The 14,805-nt window shown below is 48.2% G+C and overlaps 1 protein-coding gene across 1 annotated transcript in view; it reads right to left on the bottom strand.

The window, feature by feature from the left end:
• Window positions 1-14,426, bottom strand: part of DNAAF9 (dynein axonemal assembly factor 9) — a 76,671-nt gene extending 62,245 nt beyond the window's left edge. The window contains exons 1-2 of the mRNA XM_081924830.1: window positions 14,268-14,426; window positions 6,059-6,138 (exon numbers count right to left, since the gene is read on the bottom strand). Coding sequence (XP_081780956.1) covers window positions 6,059-6,138; window positions 14,268-14,362 — 175 coding nt within the window. The 5' untranslated portion in view covers window positions 14,363-14,426. The remainder of the gene's footprint in view (window positions 1-6,058; window positions 6,139-14,267) is intronic.
• Window positions 14,427-14,805: the final 379 nt, after the last annotated feature.

Genomic DNA, 14,805 nt, shown 5'->3' with positions numbered 1-14,805 from the left:
AGGGCTGATTTCCTTCAGAATGGAGAGGTTTGATCTTCTTGCAGTCCATGGGACTCTCAAGAGTCTCCTCCAGCACCATAATTCAAAGGCATCAATTCTTCTTCATGGTCCATCTCTCACTTCCATACATCACTACTGGGAAAACCATAGCCTTAACTATACGGATCTTTGTTGGCAAGGTGATGTCCCTGCTTTTTAAGATGCACATGAAAGCTTATACCCCAGAACAAACTTAGCTGGTCTCCAGGGTGCTACTGGACAGTTTTTTAATTTTTTTATTTATTTCGTGCACATATCTCAGTTAGCAAATCTGTACACATACCTAAGTAAGCAAATCTGTGTCTCCCCCCACCAGAGAGAGAGAGAGAGAGAAAGAAAGAAAGAAAGAGCCACCAGTTAGTGTAAGGCTTATTTGCCCGGTCAGCTAGAGCAAATTATTTTGATTATGACTAGGGGAAATACCTCCAGAACACGTTGTTACCCAGGAACCTAAAATCAGCAGCAGAACCTTGGGGGTCTAAAATTTCTGCGGTGCCCTGTGTGACACCAAAATTTGGTGCCCCCCCCCTTCCATTCTACATCATAGTTGCAGCGCTCCCGAGGCTCTGCACCCGGTGCAACTAAACCTGCCGCACTCCCTTAAATCCGCCTCTGCTACAATTCTGATACTGACCGCAATGCATTTAAAATGCATTTTCCAGCTTCGAGTTGAAACATTTCCCTAAGGCTGCAGACTGCAGCAGATCCTCCCCAATGAAAGAAAAGAAAAGAGAAACCCAGCTTAAGAGGAGAGCAACAGAAGGGAACAGAAATTCCCAGGCTTGGGTTGACATTCCCCCTCTTTCAGGAGAAGCTAGCTAGGAATGCAGCAGTCCGGTATTAGCAGGGATGCATTTGGGGGAACGGCTCACAAAAGGGTTTCAGATGGGACCAAGCACAGAAAAATTTGATATGTCGTGTCGTAAGCATTTAATTAGCCCATCTAGCCTGTGGTATCCGAGAAAGGATGAAAGCTGTCCAGGATCTGATCACATTTAATATCTGGCGGCCTCTTTCGTGGCTGGAACCAGCTGCAGCTCTCACAACAGCCTGGCTTCCTGTGTCACTGTTCTGTCTCGGCTTTCACACGGGGTTACGCTGGGATACAACTCAAGGGCTGCCAGTAAATCCAGACTTATAAGCAGGGGCCAGACAAAAGCCCAGGGAGACCCTGGCAAGAAATCTAGGGCACTCAGGTGCCTCTCAGAGTTGCACAGGGCACGGAAGTTAGAATCTTTATATACAAGTTCGGAGGTTTTATATTCTGCTCATTCATCGTGCCCCAGGCGTGGGCTTGACACCTGACTGGTTTCCCTACCTCCCACCCATTTTTAATTTAGCCTATTAAATCCATGAGCCGTAAGAAATATTAAGACCTATCACAATACAGTGGCACCTCTAGTTGTGGACTTAATCAGTTTCGGGGTGCTGTACACACCCTGAAAAGTCCGCAACTAGAGCACCTCTTCTGCGCATTTGCGCAGCACGATCGAGCGCTTCTGAGCATGTGCAAAGCACGCGGATCGCTTCTGCGCATGCGCCGAACCCAGAAGTAAACACTTCTGGGTTTGCTGCGTTCGTAAGCTGAAAGTCTGTAATGAGAGCGGAACGCAACACGAGGTATGACTGTAATGCAGCAATAATTATAACATTCCTGCATATATACACGACAAGCACCCTTTTTCTGCAATGTTGCCAGCCCAGCTCTGCGTTAATTTTATCATTGTAATTCATGCTTTACGTTCAGGAGGTTCTCCCCATCTTCATACTGCGGCAGCTCAACTTATTTTCAGGTCTTTGCCCCCAGAGATACTGCTGAGTGATTCCTAGCTAAGGCTCCCAAGTCCTGATACATCTCTATTAACTCCTGATCTAAGCAACATTTGCACTGTTCATAATATACAGATCTGCAGATGCAAGCCTTGCAAATTAATTCTGGTCAGCTGTGCAACCTCCTTTCATCATGGAAGTACCTAAAAGCTACCCTGTAGTGCCAGGGGGCAATTCTAGAGATAACTCACATGGGGAAGGGAAGGGGCACAAGAGGTCACTGCTGGGGAAGAATGGATTTTATTATTTACAGCAGTTTTAGGCTGCTCTTCTGCTGAAAAGGCTCCTAGGGCAGCTGACAAAGATTAGTAAATCAGCCTCTGCCTTGATATGTATATTCTAAAAGACATGACACAAATGCAAAACGGGTTTGGAGGGTGGAAGAAAAATGTGAATTTATTTGTTTAGAGGTCAGGGAAGAAGCGGTTTCTGCACATGCTGTAGAGCAGGCTTCCTCAAACTTGGCCCTCCAGCTGTTTTGAGACTACAATTCCCATCATCCCTGACCACTGGTCCTGCTAGCTAGGGATGATGGAAGTTGTAGTCCAAAAACAGCTGGAGACCCAATTGGGAAACCCTGACTTAAGAGCATTTTTACCCTTACTCTTCAGACTTCCAGAGGTCAAGAAAAATAGCACACTTTAAGGCTTAGCTGCAAAGCGCTTACAATGACCAGCTGGCATGAAACAGTTCAAGGAAGAGGAGGAATCAAAAGTGGCTGGTTTTGCAGCTGAGCTGCCAGAGTGGCCCCACTTCCCTTCCTCTGCAGCCTGATGGAATGGCTACTGCCAGCTGACAGTTGACGCAGGCAGCAACTTGATGGCAGCTGGCTTCTCAGTGCAGATGATGGAGTGGCCCCGCTTGCCTTCTTCTTCTGTGCTGTCCATTAGCACTTTGCAAAATAATAATACAGTGGTACCTCGGGTTAAGTACAGTGGTGCCCCGCAAGACGAACGCCTCGCAAGACGGAAAACCCGCTAGATGAAAGGGTTTTCCGTTTTGGAGGCGCTTCGCAAAACGAATTTCCCTATGGGGTTGCTTCGAAAGACGAAAAAATCTTGTGTCCCCCCACGGGTTTTTTCCGCTTTTTCCGCCGTTTTCCTAAGCCGCTTAACAGCTGATCACTAGAAGCCGCTAGACAGCTGTAGCGCTAATCCGCTGTCAATGGGCTTGCTTCGCAAGACGAAAAAACCGCTAGATGAAGAGAATCACGGAACAGATTCTTTTCGTCTAGCGAGGCACCACTGTACTTAATTCATTCCAGAGGTCCGTTCTTAACCTGAAACTGTTCTTAACCTGAAGCACCACTTTAGCTAATGGGGCCTCCTGCTGCTGCTGCACTGCCGGAGCACGATTTCTGTTCTCAACCTGAAGCAAAGTTTTTAACCCGAGGTACTATTTCTGGGTTAGCAGAGTCTGTAACCTGAAGCGTATGTAACCTGAAGTGTATTTAACCCGAGGTACCACTGTAATAATAATAATAAATTTTATTTATACCCCGCCCTCGCCAGCCAAGGCCGGGCTCAGGGCGGCTAACAACCAATAATAAAAACAAGTTGATTGGAATACAGCTTTAAAAACTAGGTTAAATACAACATTAAAACATTAAAATGCAGCCTCATCACAGGAGGAGAAAGGAAAAAAGAAGAGGGGGAGGGAATCAAATTCACTCCATGCCAAAGGCCAGGCGGAACAGCAGTCCTCCTGAATTGTCAGTTTTCTTCACAGCATTCAGTTATTTTTTACCAGAGTAATTATAGTTCAGTCTCCACAAAGCCTCTTGTCACATTCCTGGTGTCCTGCAAATGGCTTTAATTTCAGAGAGTTATCAAAGTTTGGGTTAAGCCACCTAACCGCAACTTTCTGGTTAGGGTCCAGGCAAGCGCCCTTCTGCATGGCTTAGATTTCACCAAGAAAGCCAGGGCCAGGTAGAAGTGGCACATCATGAAAACTGCAAAGTTTTTCCCCAAGGCATTCCTAAACTGAGCCTTAGTCTGCTTAATTGTGTTTAGCCGTTTCCCTTACCACAGAGATTTCTCCCTGACTCATAATATACAGTGCCCAGAATGTTTAACTACTCAGACAAAACCATGCCTCTTTTTTTCTTCCAAGCTGCAACTCATTTAACCCTCCTCTTTCCAACCCATCTGCTAGCCAGTCCTTGGTGCATGTTCACAATTAAACGCAACTCAAGTTCGCACATAAATATTACAAACTTGAAACACAGAAGACGACAGTGAAAAATAAAGCTTTTTCTAATGATACGTTTTGGACTGAGGACGGGGAGGGAGAAAGGAAGCAGGAAAGTGTCTCACATCCCAACTCACTCCACCGTCAGCCTTACTCACGACCGTCCAGGAAGCATGACCAGATTGCTTGAAAATTTTCCAGCACTGCCTCCACGTTTAGAGACAAATCTCTCAGGCCAGTCACATTACTCAGCCTCCAGTACTCAAGAGAGATTCACTCTTTTTTTGTAGTACAGTCATACCTCCGGTTACAGCCGCTTCAGGTTGCACTTTTTCGGGTCACAGACCGCCGAAACCCAGAAGTACCGGAACGGGTTACTTCCGGGTTTCGGCAGTCGCGCATGCGCAGAAGAGTTGAATAGCAACCCGCGCATGCGCAGGTTGCGAACGCTGTGGGTTGCAAATGTGCATACCGCATGGATCACGCTCACAACCCAAGCGTCCACTGTATAGTGGTACCTTGGGTTAAGTACTTAATTCGTTCCAGAGGTCCGTTCTTAACCTGAAACTGTTCTTAACCTGAAGCACCACTTTAGCTAATGGGACTAATAGGGCACGATTTCTGTTCTCATCCTGAAGCAAAGTTCTTAACCTGAAGCACTATTTCTGGGTTAGTGGAGTCTGTAACCTGAAGCGTATGTCACCTGAAGAGTATGTAACCTGAGGTACCACTGTATCTGTCTTTCAACAGCGAAGACTGCTCCAAGTATGCAGACTGCAAGGCTTGTCTCACTCAAATCTGTGGCTTGTTCAGCATTCAAGCATTCTGCCCCCACACCTCATCCTCTGACCTGTATTCCATGTCCCAACACCACTTCCCGGGCTCTGAGCCTTCCTCTTCTGAGGGTTCCCTAGCAGGAATGGCCAAACTCAGCCCTTCAGGTGTTTTGGGACCACAATTACCATCATCCCTGACCACTGGTCCTGCGAGCTAGGGATGATGGGAGTTGTAGTCCCAAAACATCTGAAGGGGCAAGTTTGGCCATGCCTGCAGGGGGTTTTCTGGCAGAAGCCGCCCACCATTCTTCGCCACCTAGCCAGTCCCTGACATCCGATTTATTTTATCTGGGGCTCCGCTCTCCTTGAAGCAGCAAACACACTTCTTTCCATTTCTGCACACTGGTCTTTTGGAGCAACTGCAAATGGGAAGGGCCAGTTTCAAGCCCAAGGACAAAAGGCCAGGCATCTCTCTACCTTACCTTTTCAATTAGAGATGCCAAGGATTGAACCCAGAGCCTTCCAACGGCCAGCATGTTCTCCATCACGGAGCTACTGCCCATCTTCAATGTTTGCCTTGTCTCCATGTGCTTCTTAAAGGTAAAGGGACTCCTGACCATTAGGTCCAGTCATGACCGGCTCTGCGGTTGCGGCGCTCATCTTGCTTTATTGGCCGAGGGAGCCGGCGTACAGCTTCCGGGTCATGTGGCCAGCATGACTAAGCCACTTCTGGCAAACCAGAGCAGCGCACGGACACGCCGTTTACCTTCCCGCCGGAGCGTTTCCTATTTATCTACTTGCACTCTGAGGTGCTTTCGAAGTGCTAGGTTGGCAGGAGCAGGGACCAAGCAACAGGAGCTCACCCCGTTGCGGGGATTCGAACCGCCGACTTTCTGATCGGCAAGTCCTAGACTCTGTGGTTTAACCCACAGCGCCACCTGCGTCCCTTATGTGCTTCTGAGGAGACCACTAAATCCTAAAAAGCACATGGGTCTTTGGCATTAGCCAGAGATTTAAAACTGTGTGACCTCTTCATTCCATTCATTTCTAAGGGGCTCTGCGTTCAACTCATCAACACATTTCAGCTGCTAAGGGCAAGCAACATTCCTCAAATGCTTGAGCCCTCTTTGAATATTTCTGGGATCCTGAAACACAACTTCTGGCTTTAGCTTGCACATTTCAATAATGCTGTCGGTGCACTTTAATAAGTAGGGAGAACTTACCCAAAATGCACAGTATTCCATCTGGCTGGGATTTGCTGCTCTGCGTCAGGATGTTCTGAATTTGTCGAAGGCGGCTACAACTGCGAAGAAAAACGGGAGACGGTTAGAGGCGATGCTTAAAAAGGACTTCAATCTGTTGGGAGCCAAGGCTCGCTGAAAGAGATCTGTCATCTGGCAAACCAGAACTGTACCAGCAGTTCTGAAACTGTCAGTATTCATATACACTTAGTAGAAGCAGGCCTTTGCTCTTTCCACATCATTTTGCAAAAAGCTCTCTCTGTCTCCAGCTATCAGCCCACTCACTTTTCCTCTGTGATTTCTGCATCATCACTTTAAAGCAGTTGGATGAACTTATCTTCCACCTTTTGTGCCTGCTGAAAATAAAAGTATTTTTCACTCAATTCAGGGCACTTGGCAAAGTAGGCGATAGATATCACGTGGGCAGCACGGCTGCCACCAAAACACCATTTTGTCACCAGGAGGTCACCGACACATTTGTGCACCGGAACTCATGCTGAGCGTCCACTGCAAGCCAGGGTTTGCCTTGTGCTAGCCTGTGAGGTCCTGAGGATTGGCTTTCTCTTTGAGTACTCCCAGAAGGAGTTTCATTCCTAATCTGAATTGCAACACATTCCCTTTGATCATAAATACCAAGTAACCCTGTCAACAGACCAGTGCATGATTTTACTCTCAAGCCACACCAGGGTGGCCAAACAGGCAAGCCTTGACATGCAAAGAGTTGACCTTCGTTCTGAATGGAAAGAGCTAACAAACATAATGCAAGAGCAGCCCATAAAACTAGCAACAGAGAGTTATGGCTATCACCCACCTCTCGCATTCATCGGACACAGTTCAGAACTGCATGGGCACGTCCAACTGGACTTCGCCCCTTGCAAAGAGGGGGCCCTCCATGCTTACCCCATTATTGGTTTTTGAAAGACAGTTTGTGATGTGGGAGACCAGAGTTATGGGAAAGTGTCAAAAGTAATTATTACTTCAACCATTTATATATTGCTGAATTGCAATCATCTCTACAGACAACCACAGTTAGCTGTGAGGTCCCCGGATGACAACCATTATCTAACATTTGCAAAGCCTGATCGTTTGATCAGCATGTATCCAATTTGCTATTATTCAATTATCTACAAGGCGGGAGCACAATGGAGCCGAATGACTATTTCCTTTGAACCTGGATCTTATATAAAATTTCTTTTAGATCTGTGGGCATGATTCTTGTTGGAACTTTCAACCAAATCCATCTCCTTTCTCCCCAGGTTACTTTGCCAATTCTTTTATAAATGTTCCCTTTAGATTATATGAATTCACAACTATGATATAAATTTGCCTAGTCTACCCTTTGTGCAATTACGAGTATAGTAATTTTCAAAATGAGCTATCTTCTCTTGAGGGTCCATACTGTCTCATTAAACGTATAAATATAACCATGGCCGACATCTATTGTTTTAAAGATCTCAGCAAGTATGTTGAGGAGCATATGCAGTCTATGAACCAAGTATAACCCAAGGAAGAGTGTATTGGATCAGAAACAAGTACTTCCCATTCATTTATTTCACCTGAAACAGCAGGTGAATCGGTTATCAAAATAACACATAGGGGAAAATAATGCTGTAATTCTGAGCAAACAGCGTTATATACAGGCTTAGAGGAAGGGGTTTTCCTGTGAACTTCCCTAACTGAAAAGTTCACAGTCAGTCAGCTGGATGAGCTGCTGGCCTGGTTAAGGAGTCACTGACATGCTTCTTCCTGTTTATGCAGAAACAGCATCCTGCACACAAAAGAATTTGCTTGCAAAGTTGGCAAGCCAAACAGCACAGTTGCAGCAAGGAGATCAGGCACAGGCAAACTCGGCCCTCTAGATGTTTTGGGACTACAAGTCCCATCATCCCTAGCTAACAGGACCGGTGGTCAGGGATGATGGGAATTGTAGTCTCAAAACATCTGGAGGGACGAGTTTGCCTATGCCTGCACTAGACCATGGGATGAAGGTGCATGCTCAATGTCTGATGGTGCAGGAGAAGATAGACTGCACATTATTATTATTTTAAAAAATGGGGTGGAGAGAAACAATAAGCAGGTGTGTAAGATTATGGATGGTGTGGGGAAGATGAATAGAAAGAGGTTTTTCTCCCTCCCATTTAGTGCTGGAAGCTGGGATCATCCCATGAAGCTAAATGCTGGAAGAGTCAGGACAAACAGAAGTACTTCACATAGCAAAGTTAGAATTCGCCACCGCAAGCTGCGCTGGTTCCTTACTCCCCTTTTAAAGCTATAACGGGGGCCAAGTCATGGAGGATAAGGCTATTAGTTTATTGATGGCTTCACACTTCCTGCAAAATCAGATGCTGCATGGCTGAGAATACCAGTTGCTGGGGTACAATGGGAGAGGGCTATTGCCTTCATGTTCTGCTTGAGGCCTCCCCTTGGGGGTTGTCTGGTCAGCTATTGTGACAACAGGACGCCGGACTAGGAAGGCCTTTGGTCTGATCCAGCATGTCTCTTATGCTCACTTGTTCCATGCTTTAAGTAAAGGAGGAAAGTATTGCACAGATCTCTTAGCACTGGAGGTTAGTGGGGAAAAAACATTTCACCATCATTTCCTAGTTCTATATTGTACAGTGGTACCTCTGGTTATGTACTTAATTCGTCCCGAAGGTCCGTTTGTAACCCGAAACTGTTCTTAACCTGAAACACCACTTTAGCTAATGGGGCCTCCTGCTGCTGCCGCGCCGCCGGAGCATGATTTCTGTTCTCATCCTGAAGCAAAGTTCTTAACCCGAGGTAATATTTCTGGGTTAGCGGAGTCTGTAACCTGAAGCGTATGTAACCTGAAGCGTCCAGAGTGCGTTCCTCCTCCAGGTCCGGAAGCAGCTGTGGGACTACCTTGTAAGGTATTTATATTTTTCAAAATACAGTCCGGCCCCCCACAAGGTCTGAAGGACAGTGGACCAGCCCCCTGCTGAAAAAGGTTGCTGATCCCTGACTTAAGCTACTTTCAGTACGTCTACTCTGAGTATGACTAACGCCAAATACTGCCCTAACAAATTTATTGTGGCTGAAGTTTCTATGGAATAGAGTCCATTTCATCAGATGCACTCAATGTTGTTTTCGCTTGGCAGAGATATATAACAAAAGGGTGGAGAGAGATGTTTTTGGAGATATCAACAGAGCCAGCCGGCAAGAAGCGTGTCTCACTTTCATCTCAAGTCTTTGTATGGATAAAGTCGGCCAACAGGCTGTGCTACATTTGATACCGATGGCCACAGCGCTATCTAGACTGCCTGGGAAAAATAACACCACACCTATGGGTATATGAGGTCAAGTGAGCTAGCAACAGTTGTGGACTTATTTGCAAGGGTGCTTTAGGTATGCGTACTAGGGGTGCAAAAGAATCTGGGGTGCTTCTTCCCCAAAAAAGCCATTCTGTAGCAAAGGGAAGGGCAGAAGATAGGGCAAGATCTACTACTGGATCACTGGGTGATTTGTAGTAGATCAGGGATTGAACATGGAACCTTCTGCATACAAAGAAGATCCTCAGGCACTGAGCCATTCCCCGGGGTAATCAGGAAATGATTTAATTTTTTTTTTAGTTTTTGTACCCAAATCCAGTTAGTAGATCTCGGGGTGTCTAGTAGACACTGCAAGTCAAAAGTCTCCCTTCCCCTGCTGCAGCAGATATTGCGGGGAAAGACTCCTATAGGAAGGGGCTTCCACATAGCAGCTTCTATCCTTAAGATCAGATGCCAAGCTGGAGGAAAAGCAATCTTAGAAAAGAACAGGGAGAAGTGTGGTGGTGGAACTGCCTAGGGCAATGGTGGGGTTGCAGCCTAGGTGACCAGCAAAGAAGGGAAACCGAAGAGAGATGAAAAGGGCTATGTTTGACAAAGAGAATGAACATCCAAGATGCTCACAGAATCAATTCAGCTCAGCATTGGAGCGAACCAACATATGGGTTGAGAGGAAGAGGTATGAGTTGACCATGGACTGAGCACGGACCCTTATCTTGCTATAGCTCCCATAAAGTCACAGGGTAGAGAGGTGGTCTGGGAAAAGAGAACACACATTTGAACTTCAGCAGAGATCTGAACATAACTCTCCCACCTCCAGGTCCAAACTCAATGCTATATCCACCACTCCACTCCCACAGTGGCGTAGCGTGGGTTGTCAGCACCCGGGGCAAGGCAAGTAATTTGTGCCCCCTAACCCGTGGATTTGCGCCCCCTAACCCGTGGATTTGCGCCCCCTAACCCTAACCCCCAGATGTTGCGCCCGGTGCGGCCGGCGCCCCCTGCACCCCCACGCTATGCCACTGCACTTCCAGCAGCAAAGAGAGCATGCAAAGAATGGAAGGGTATTTATTATAACTGAACAGGACTGGTTTACTGAGGCCTGGAAGATCTCATTAAGGACGCCAGCCATGTAGAGCAGGGTGGGCTTGCTAGAGAGACCCCCGTATGCAGGAAGGAAGGAGACACGCCACTGTAACCTTCTCCTGGGCTCCAAATGTCTTCACTGTTACTGTCATTTGAAGAGGGAATTTATAAATTTAAATAAGCTCTCATGCTTTATGGGAGCTGCGCATTCAGCGGTTTAACGGATTTTATTTAAGGAACATGGAAAATGTTTCCCTTTCCCTTTTGACAGGCAGCCAGGGCTTTTGGTTGTTTGCGTGCCAAACTCTAGCTCCAGCCCGCTCATTTTGAAGTGCTTGAAAGAGACACAAGAAATATCATCTTGTGACATTTCTCCAGTTGTAGCATAGGAAGACAGGCACAGAGAAACACAGCCAGTCTTTGTGCAAACACTGTTATATTTGCTCATTTAGCAACCCAGGAAGTACATTTTCTGCAGTGAGGCAACTGCTTCTCTCTTAGCACCATTTGATTTGCAAAGTACTGTTAAGTTAAACAAGGAATGGGGGGGTGGAATTGGAATGGAATGCCATTGCGATCTGGGAGGAGAATGTGAACAGATGACATTCTAAGGGGCGGGCAAATGTTGTAGGCTGCTCACTACTTACATCTGTTTCTCCTGAACAAATCCCCAAGGTAGCTCTGAAACAGCAGCTCCTTTCCCAAGGTCATTCACTCTGCTAAGCTAATAGAGCTTTATTAGAAGCCATTTGCTTGCTTCATTTTTAAAAAATAAATAAAAATAGCTTAAATAATCAGAACTCAGAAGAAGATCAGAAGCCAAGTCTTGCATTCTTTCCAATTAGTGAACAGGAATTATTTGGAGACGGGGCTTTTCTCACACAAACAACTGTAAAGCACAGGCCTGCCGAAGATTCCCCCCTCCTAGGCATCTCCCCCCACCCCCTACGCACACACTTGTGACTAATTTAATTTGCCACCCCACAAGAAAGAGGAATTTAACCTTCACCCAGGCAGCCATGTAAACATATTGCAAAGAGAAAGGCTGCTATTCTTTGTGCCTGTCTGGGAGGCTTAAGAGGCATGCGCGCACACACTTTTAAGAATTTGATCTCATCCTCGCTTTGTGGATTTGCTATGAAAGGAGAGGGGAGGCTGGGAACAAAAGAAAAGATGCTGGAAAATATTTTCGCACGTTCCAAGACTCCAAAGGGGTGTCTCACCAAAACGCCTTGGCTTTTATTTTAGCCTGCTTTAAAGGATGCATTGCCCTGCCTTTGCAGTGGTACAGGACCTCATCCAGCACTCTGCAAGCATGTTTAAATGTCATTGTGTTCAATATTCCAGTTCATAATATCGTTGCCCAACATACTCAACGTTCATCCAAATGACAGAGGAGAAGCAGCAGTTCCAAAGGACGCCTGGTTTCACTGCATCTTGTCCTTACAATCTCTCCCCTAAAGCATATCCTCTATACATCCTTTCCCCCCAAGTGACCACTTCAAGCATGCACCTTCCATAACTGCCCCATCCTACAGTCCCATCACCACCACAGGCCACCTCCTTATTAGAGCCTCCACCGATCTGACGTACCCCAAACATTCTGAACCCACCACCACAGCTTTCTTCACCTCCATCCAACAGCCTATCCTGCATGAAGGATGGGGAAACAACACCAGCCATTTTCCATCACACTCTTTGACTCTGAACCCTCCCTTGAAGACCTTCTGTCTTGAAACTGTACTGGACCCAAGGCATCCAGCCAAGACTCTTCTCTCCTCAACCCATGATTCTATGATTCTTGCCTGCTAGATTGATAACCTACAACTCAAAAAGGTGCCAGGAGAGATCAATTGAATCCACAGGGCACTCACTGCTTACTGGCCCAGACACTGCAACACTCGCACAACTCATCCTGCTAGCTGCCTTCAGTAACTGGTATCTCAATGCACATTTATCTCCAACCTCTGTTATCAACTACTCATCCACATAGGGGTTGGGCCCTGTGAATACACTTTGGCGGGGTGGGGGTGGGGAGTGGATGGAAGAATAACTAGGAATTTGATCTACTACCCTAAACTTGCCTGGAACCCAAATCAACAGGATCTGCTCCCAAGGGTATGCTCAGGTGAGCTAGCAATGAAACTTTAAAGTTTTTGAATTATTTGGTCCCTGAAAAGCGGTGCCACAAAACCAATGTGAGTCCTTACGGAGAGGGCCAAATGCAAACTGGTAAGCCAGCTCCCCAGTCTTGCATCCACACCCTTCCTGCCTCTGGGTGTCCCCTATGCTTCCTAAAGGTAAAGGGAACCCTGACCATTAGGTCCAGTCGTGGCCGACTTTGGGGTTGCGGCACTCATCTCGCTTTACTGGCTGAGGGAGCCAGCGTACAGCTTCCGGGTCATGTGGCCAGCATGACTAAACCACTTCTGGCGAACCAAAGCAGTGCACGGAAACGCCATTTAACTTCCCGCTGGTGCGGTACCTATTTATCTACTTGCACTTTGACGTGCTTTCGAACTGATAGATTGGCAGGAGCAGGGACCGAGCAACAGGAGCTCACCCCATTGCGAGGATTTGAACCGCCAACCTTCTGATCGGCAAGTCCTAGGCTCAGTGGTTTAACCCACAGCACCACCCGTGTCCCTATAGGCTTCCTACCCCCACACCGGTTTCCTGTATTCTGTAAACATCTACAACAAAGCCCTTACGCTTCCTGGACCCACCTCTCAATTCAGGCTCCTTACAACTGTTACTCCCGCCGCCCCGCACCCCGCATATTCTGCACTGAGGTGACCCCATGTTGGCCATACTAACCTCCACCTAGACCCAACAGCCCCTCTCCTTCATTGACCCTCTGCATATTTCTGCAGCAAGGCAGACCCTCCAACAGAACCCACCTCAGCTCAACCCAAAGCTCATGTCCACCCCCCCAGGCCCCTCACTATCTTCCTGTAGCCCTTCCCCACTGCCTGTCCTGCCTCCCTCAAGCAGCACCTACTGCCAGCGCCCCCTAACCCTTCCCAACCTCAGCTCCTGCCTGCACAACTCCCCTATTCCCAACCTCCCAGCAATCCCTTGCCCTTATTGACACCCCTAGATATTCTGCACCAGAATGCATCCCGATTCTGTACCAAAGAACCCCTTGCCCAGGCACCCCACACCTGCACCAAAGCAACCCCCCCAAAAAATATCTGCATCATGGCATTCTGCACCCCTCACACAGCCTTAACCCATTGACAGTTGTTCAGGCAGATACGATTTTTTTGCAAGGCCACCTCCTTTGTTGCTTAAGGCCACATGTTCTGGCTTTGTTTCATGGGATTTTGGATTTTGTGCGGTGGCAACCTGCCCTGGGACCTTACAGTGGAGAAGAAAATATATACATATACGTGTATTTTGTGTGTGTGTGTGTGTGTATGTATATATATATATATATATATATATATATATATATATATATATATAAACACACACACATACATATACACATACATATATACATATATACATATATATATATGCATGTATAAAATGATGCATGCTCACCCCACCCCCACATTTGCACAACCTTCTCCTCCACTCCCTCTAGACCCCACCCAGGGCAGCCCCACCCCACCTCCTGCTCCCCTCCCCCCCCCCGCGTCCCCCTCCTCGTCTCCCTCCACCGACCCCTCACTCCCCCCTCCCCCCCTGTCCCCCACCCCTCTCATTCCCCCCTCCCCCCCGCCTCCCGTTGCCCCTCTCCTTTCTCCAGACCCCACCCAGGGCAGCCCCCCTGTCACCTCCCCCCTCCCTCGCCCCCCACCCCTCCTCACCTGACGCTGGGCTGGGCCCCTCCTCGGGCCTTGGGGCGCCCCCTTCGGGCCGGGGGCAGCAGCAGGGGGTTCCGTGCCGAGGGGAGCAGCGCCATTGTCCTGTCAGCCCAGCACCCGCCGCCTCCGCTTCTCCTTCTCTGCAGCACCGAGCGGCTGGGGGGGGGAGGGAGGAGCGGGGGACGCACCAACTGCGCCTCAGCTGGAGGGAGGAAGAGGCGAGCCGTTGCCCTTCCGCCCCGCCCAACGCGTCCCCCGCCCGCCGGCTCTTCTCCTCCTCCCCACCTCCTCGCTCTCTCGTTATGGTACGTCCCGACAGGGCCAGCTGTTCCGAGGGAGGAGGAGGGAGGAGGAGAGGAGGCGGGGAACGGCCCGCCCCGCGGCAACCGTTGCCGGGCAACGCGCCGCCTCGCCCCGCCCCCTGGCAACGCGCAGTCTCCTTAACGCGGACGCGGAAGAAGGGCCTCCCCTTAGCAACGGCCCTTGTCGTCAGGATGTCGCCTTAGCAACGGGGGCGGCGAGGCTGGCGCTAGGCCTCCCT

Source organism: Podarcis melisellensis, assembly GCF_964234715.1.
Source record: "Podarcis melisellensis genome assembly, chromosome: 9".
NCBI lineage: Eukaryota > Metazoa > Chordata > Lepidosauria > Squamata > Lacertidae > Podarcis > Podarcis melisellensis.
Note: the sequence above shows the minus strand (reverse complement) of the source record. Positions and strands in the feature narration are given on the sequence as shown.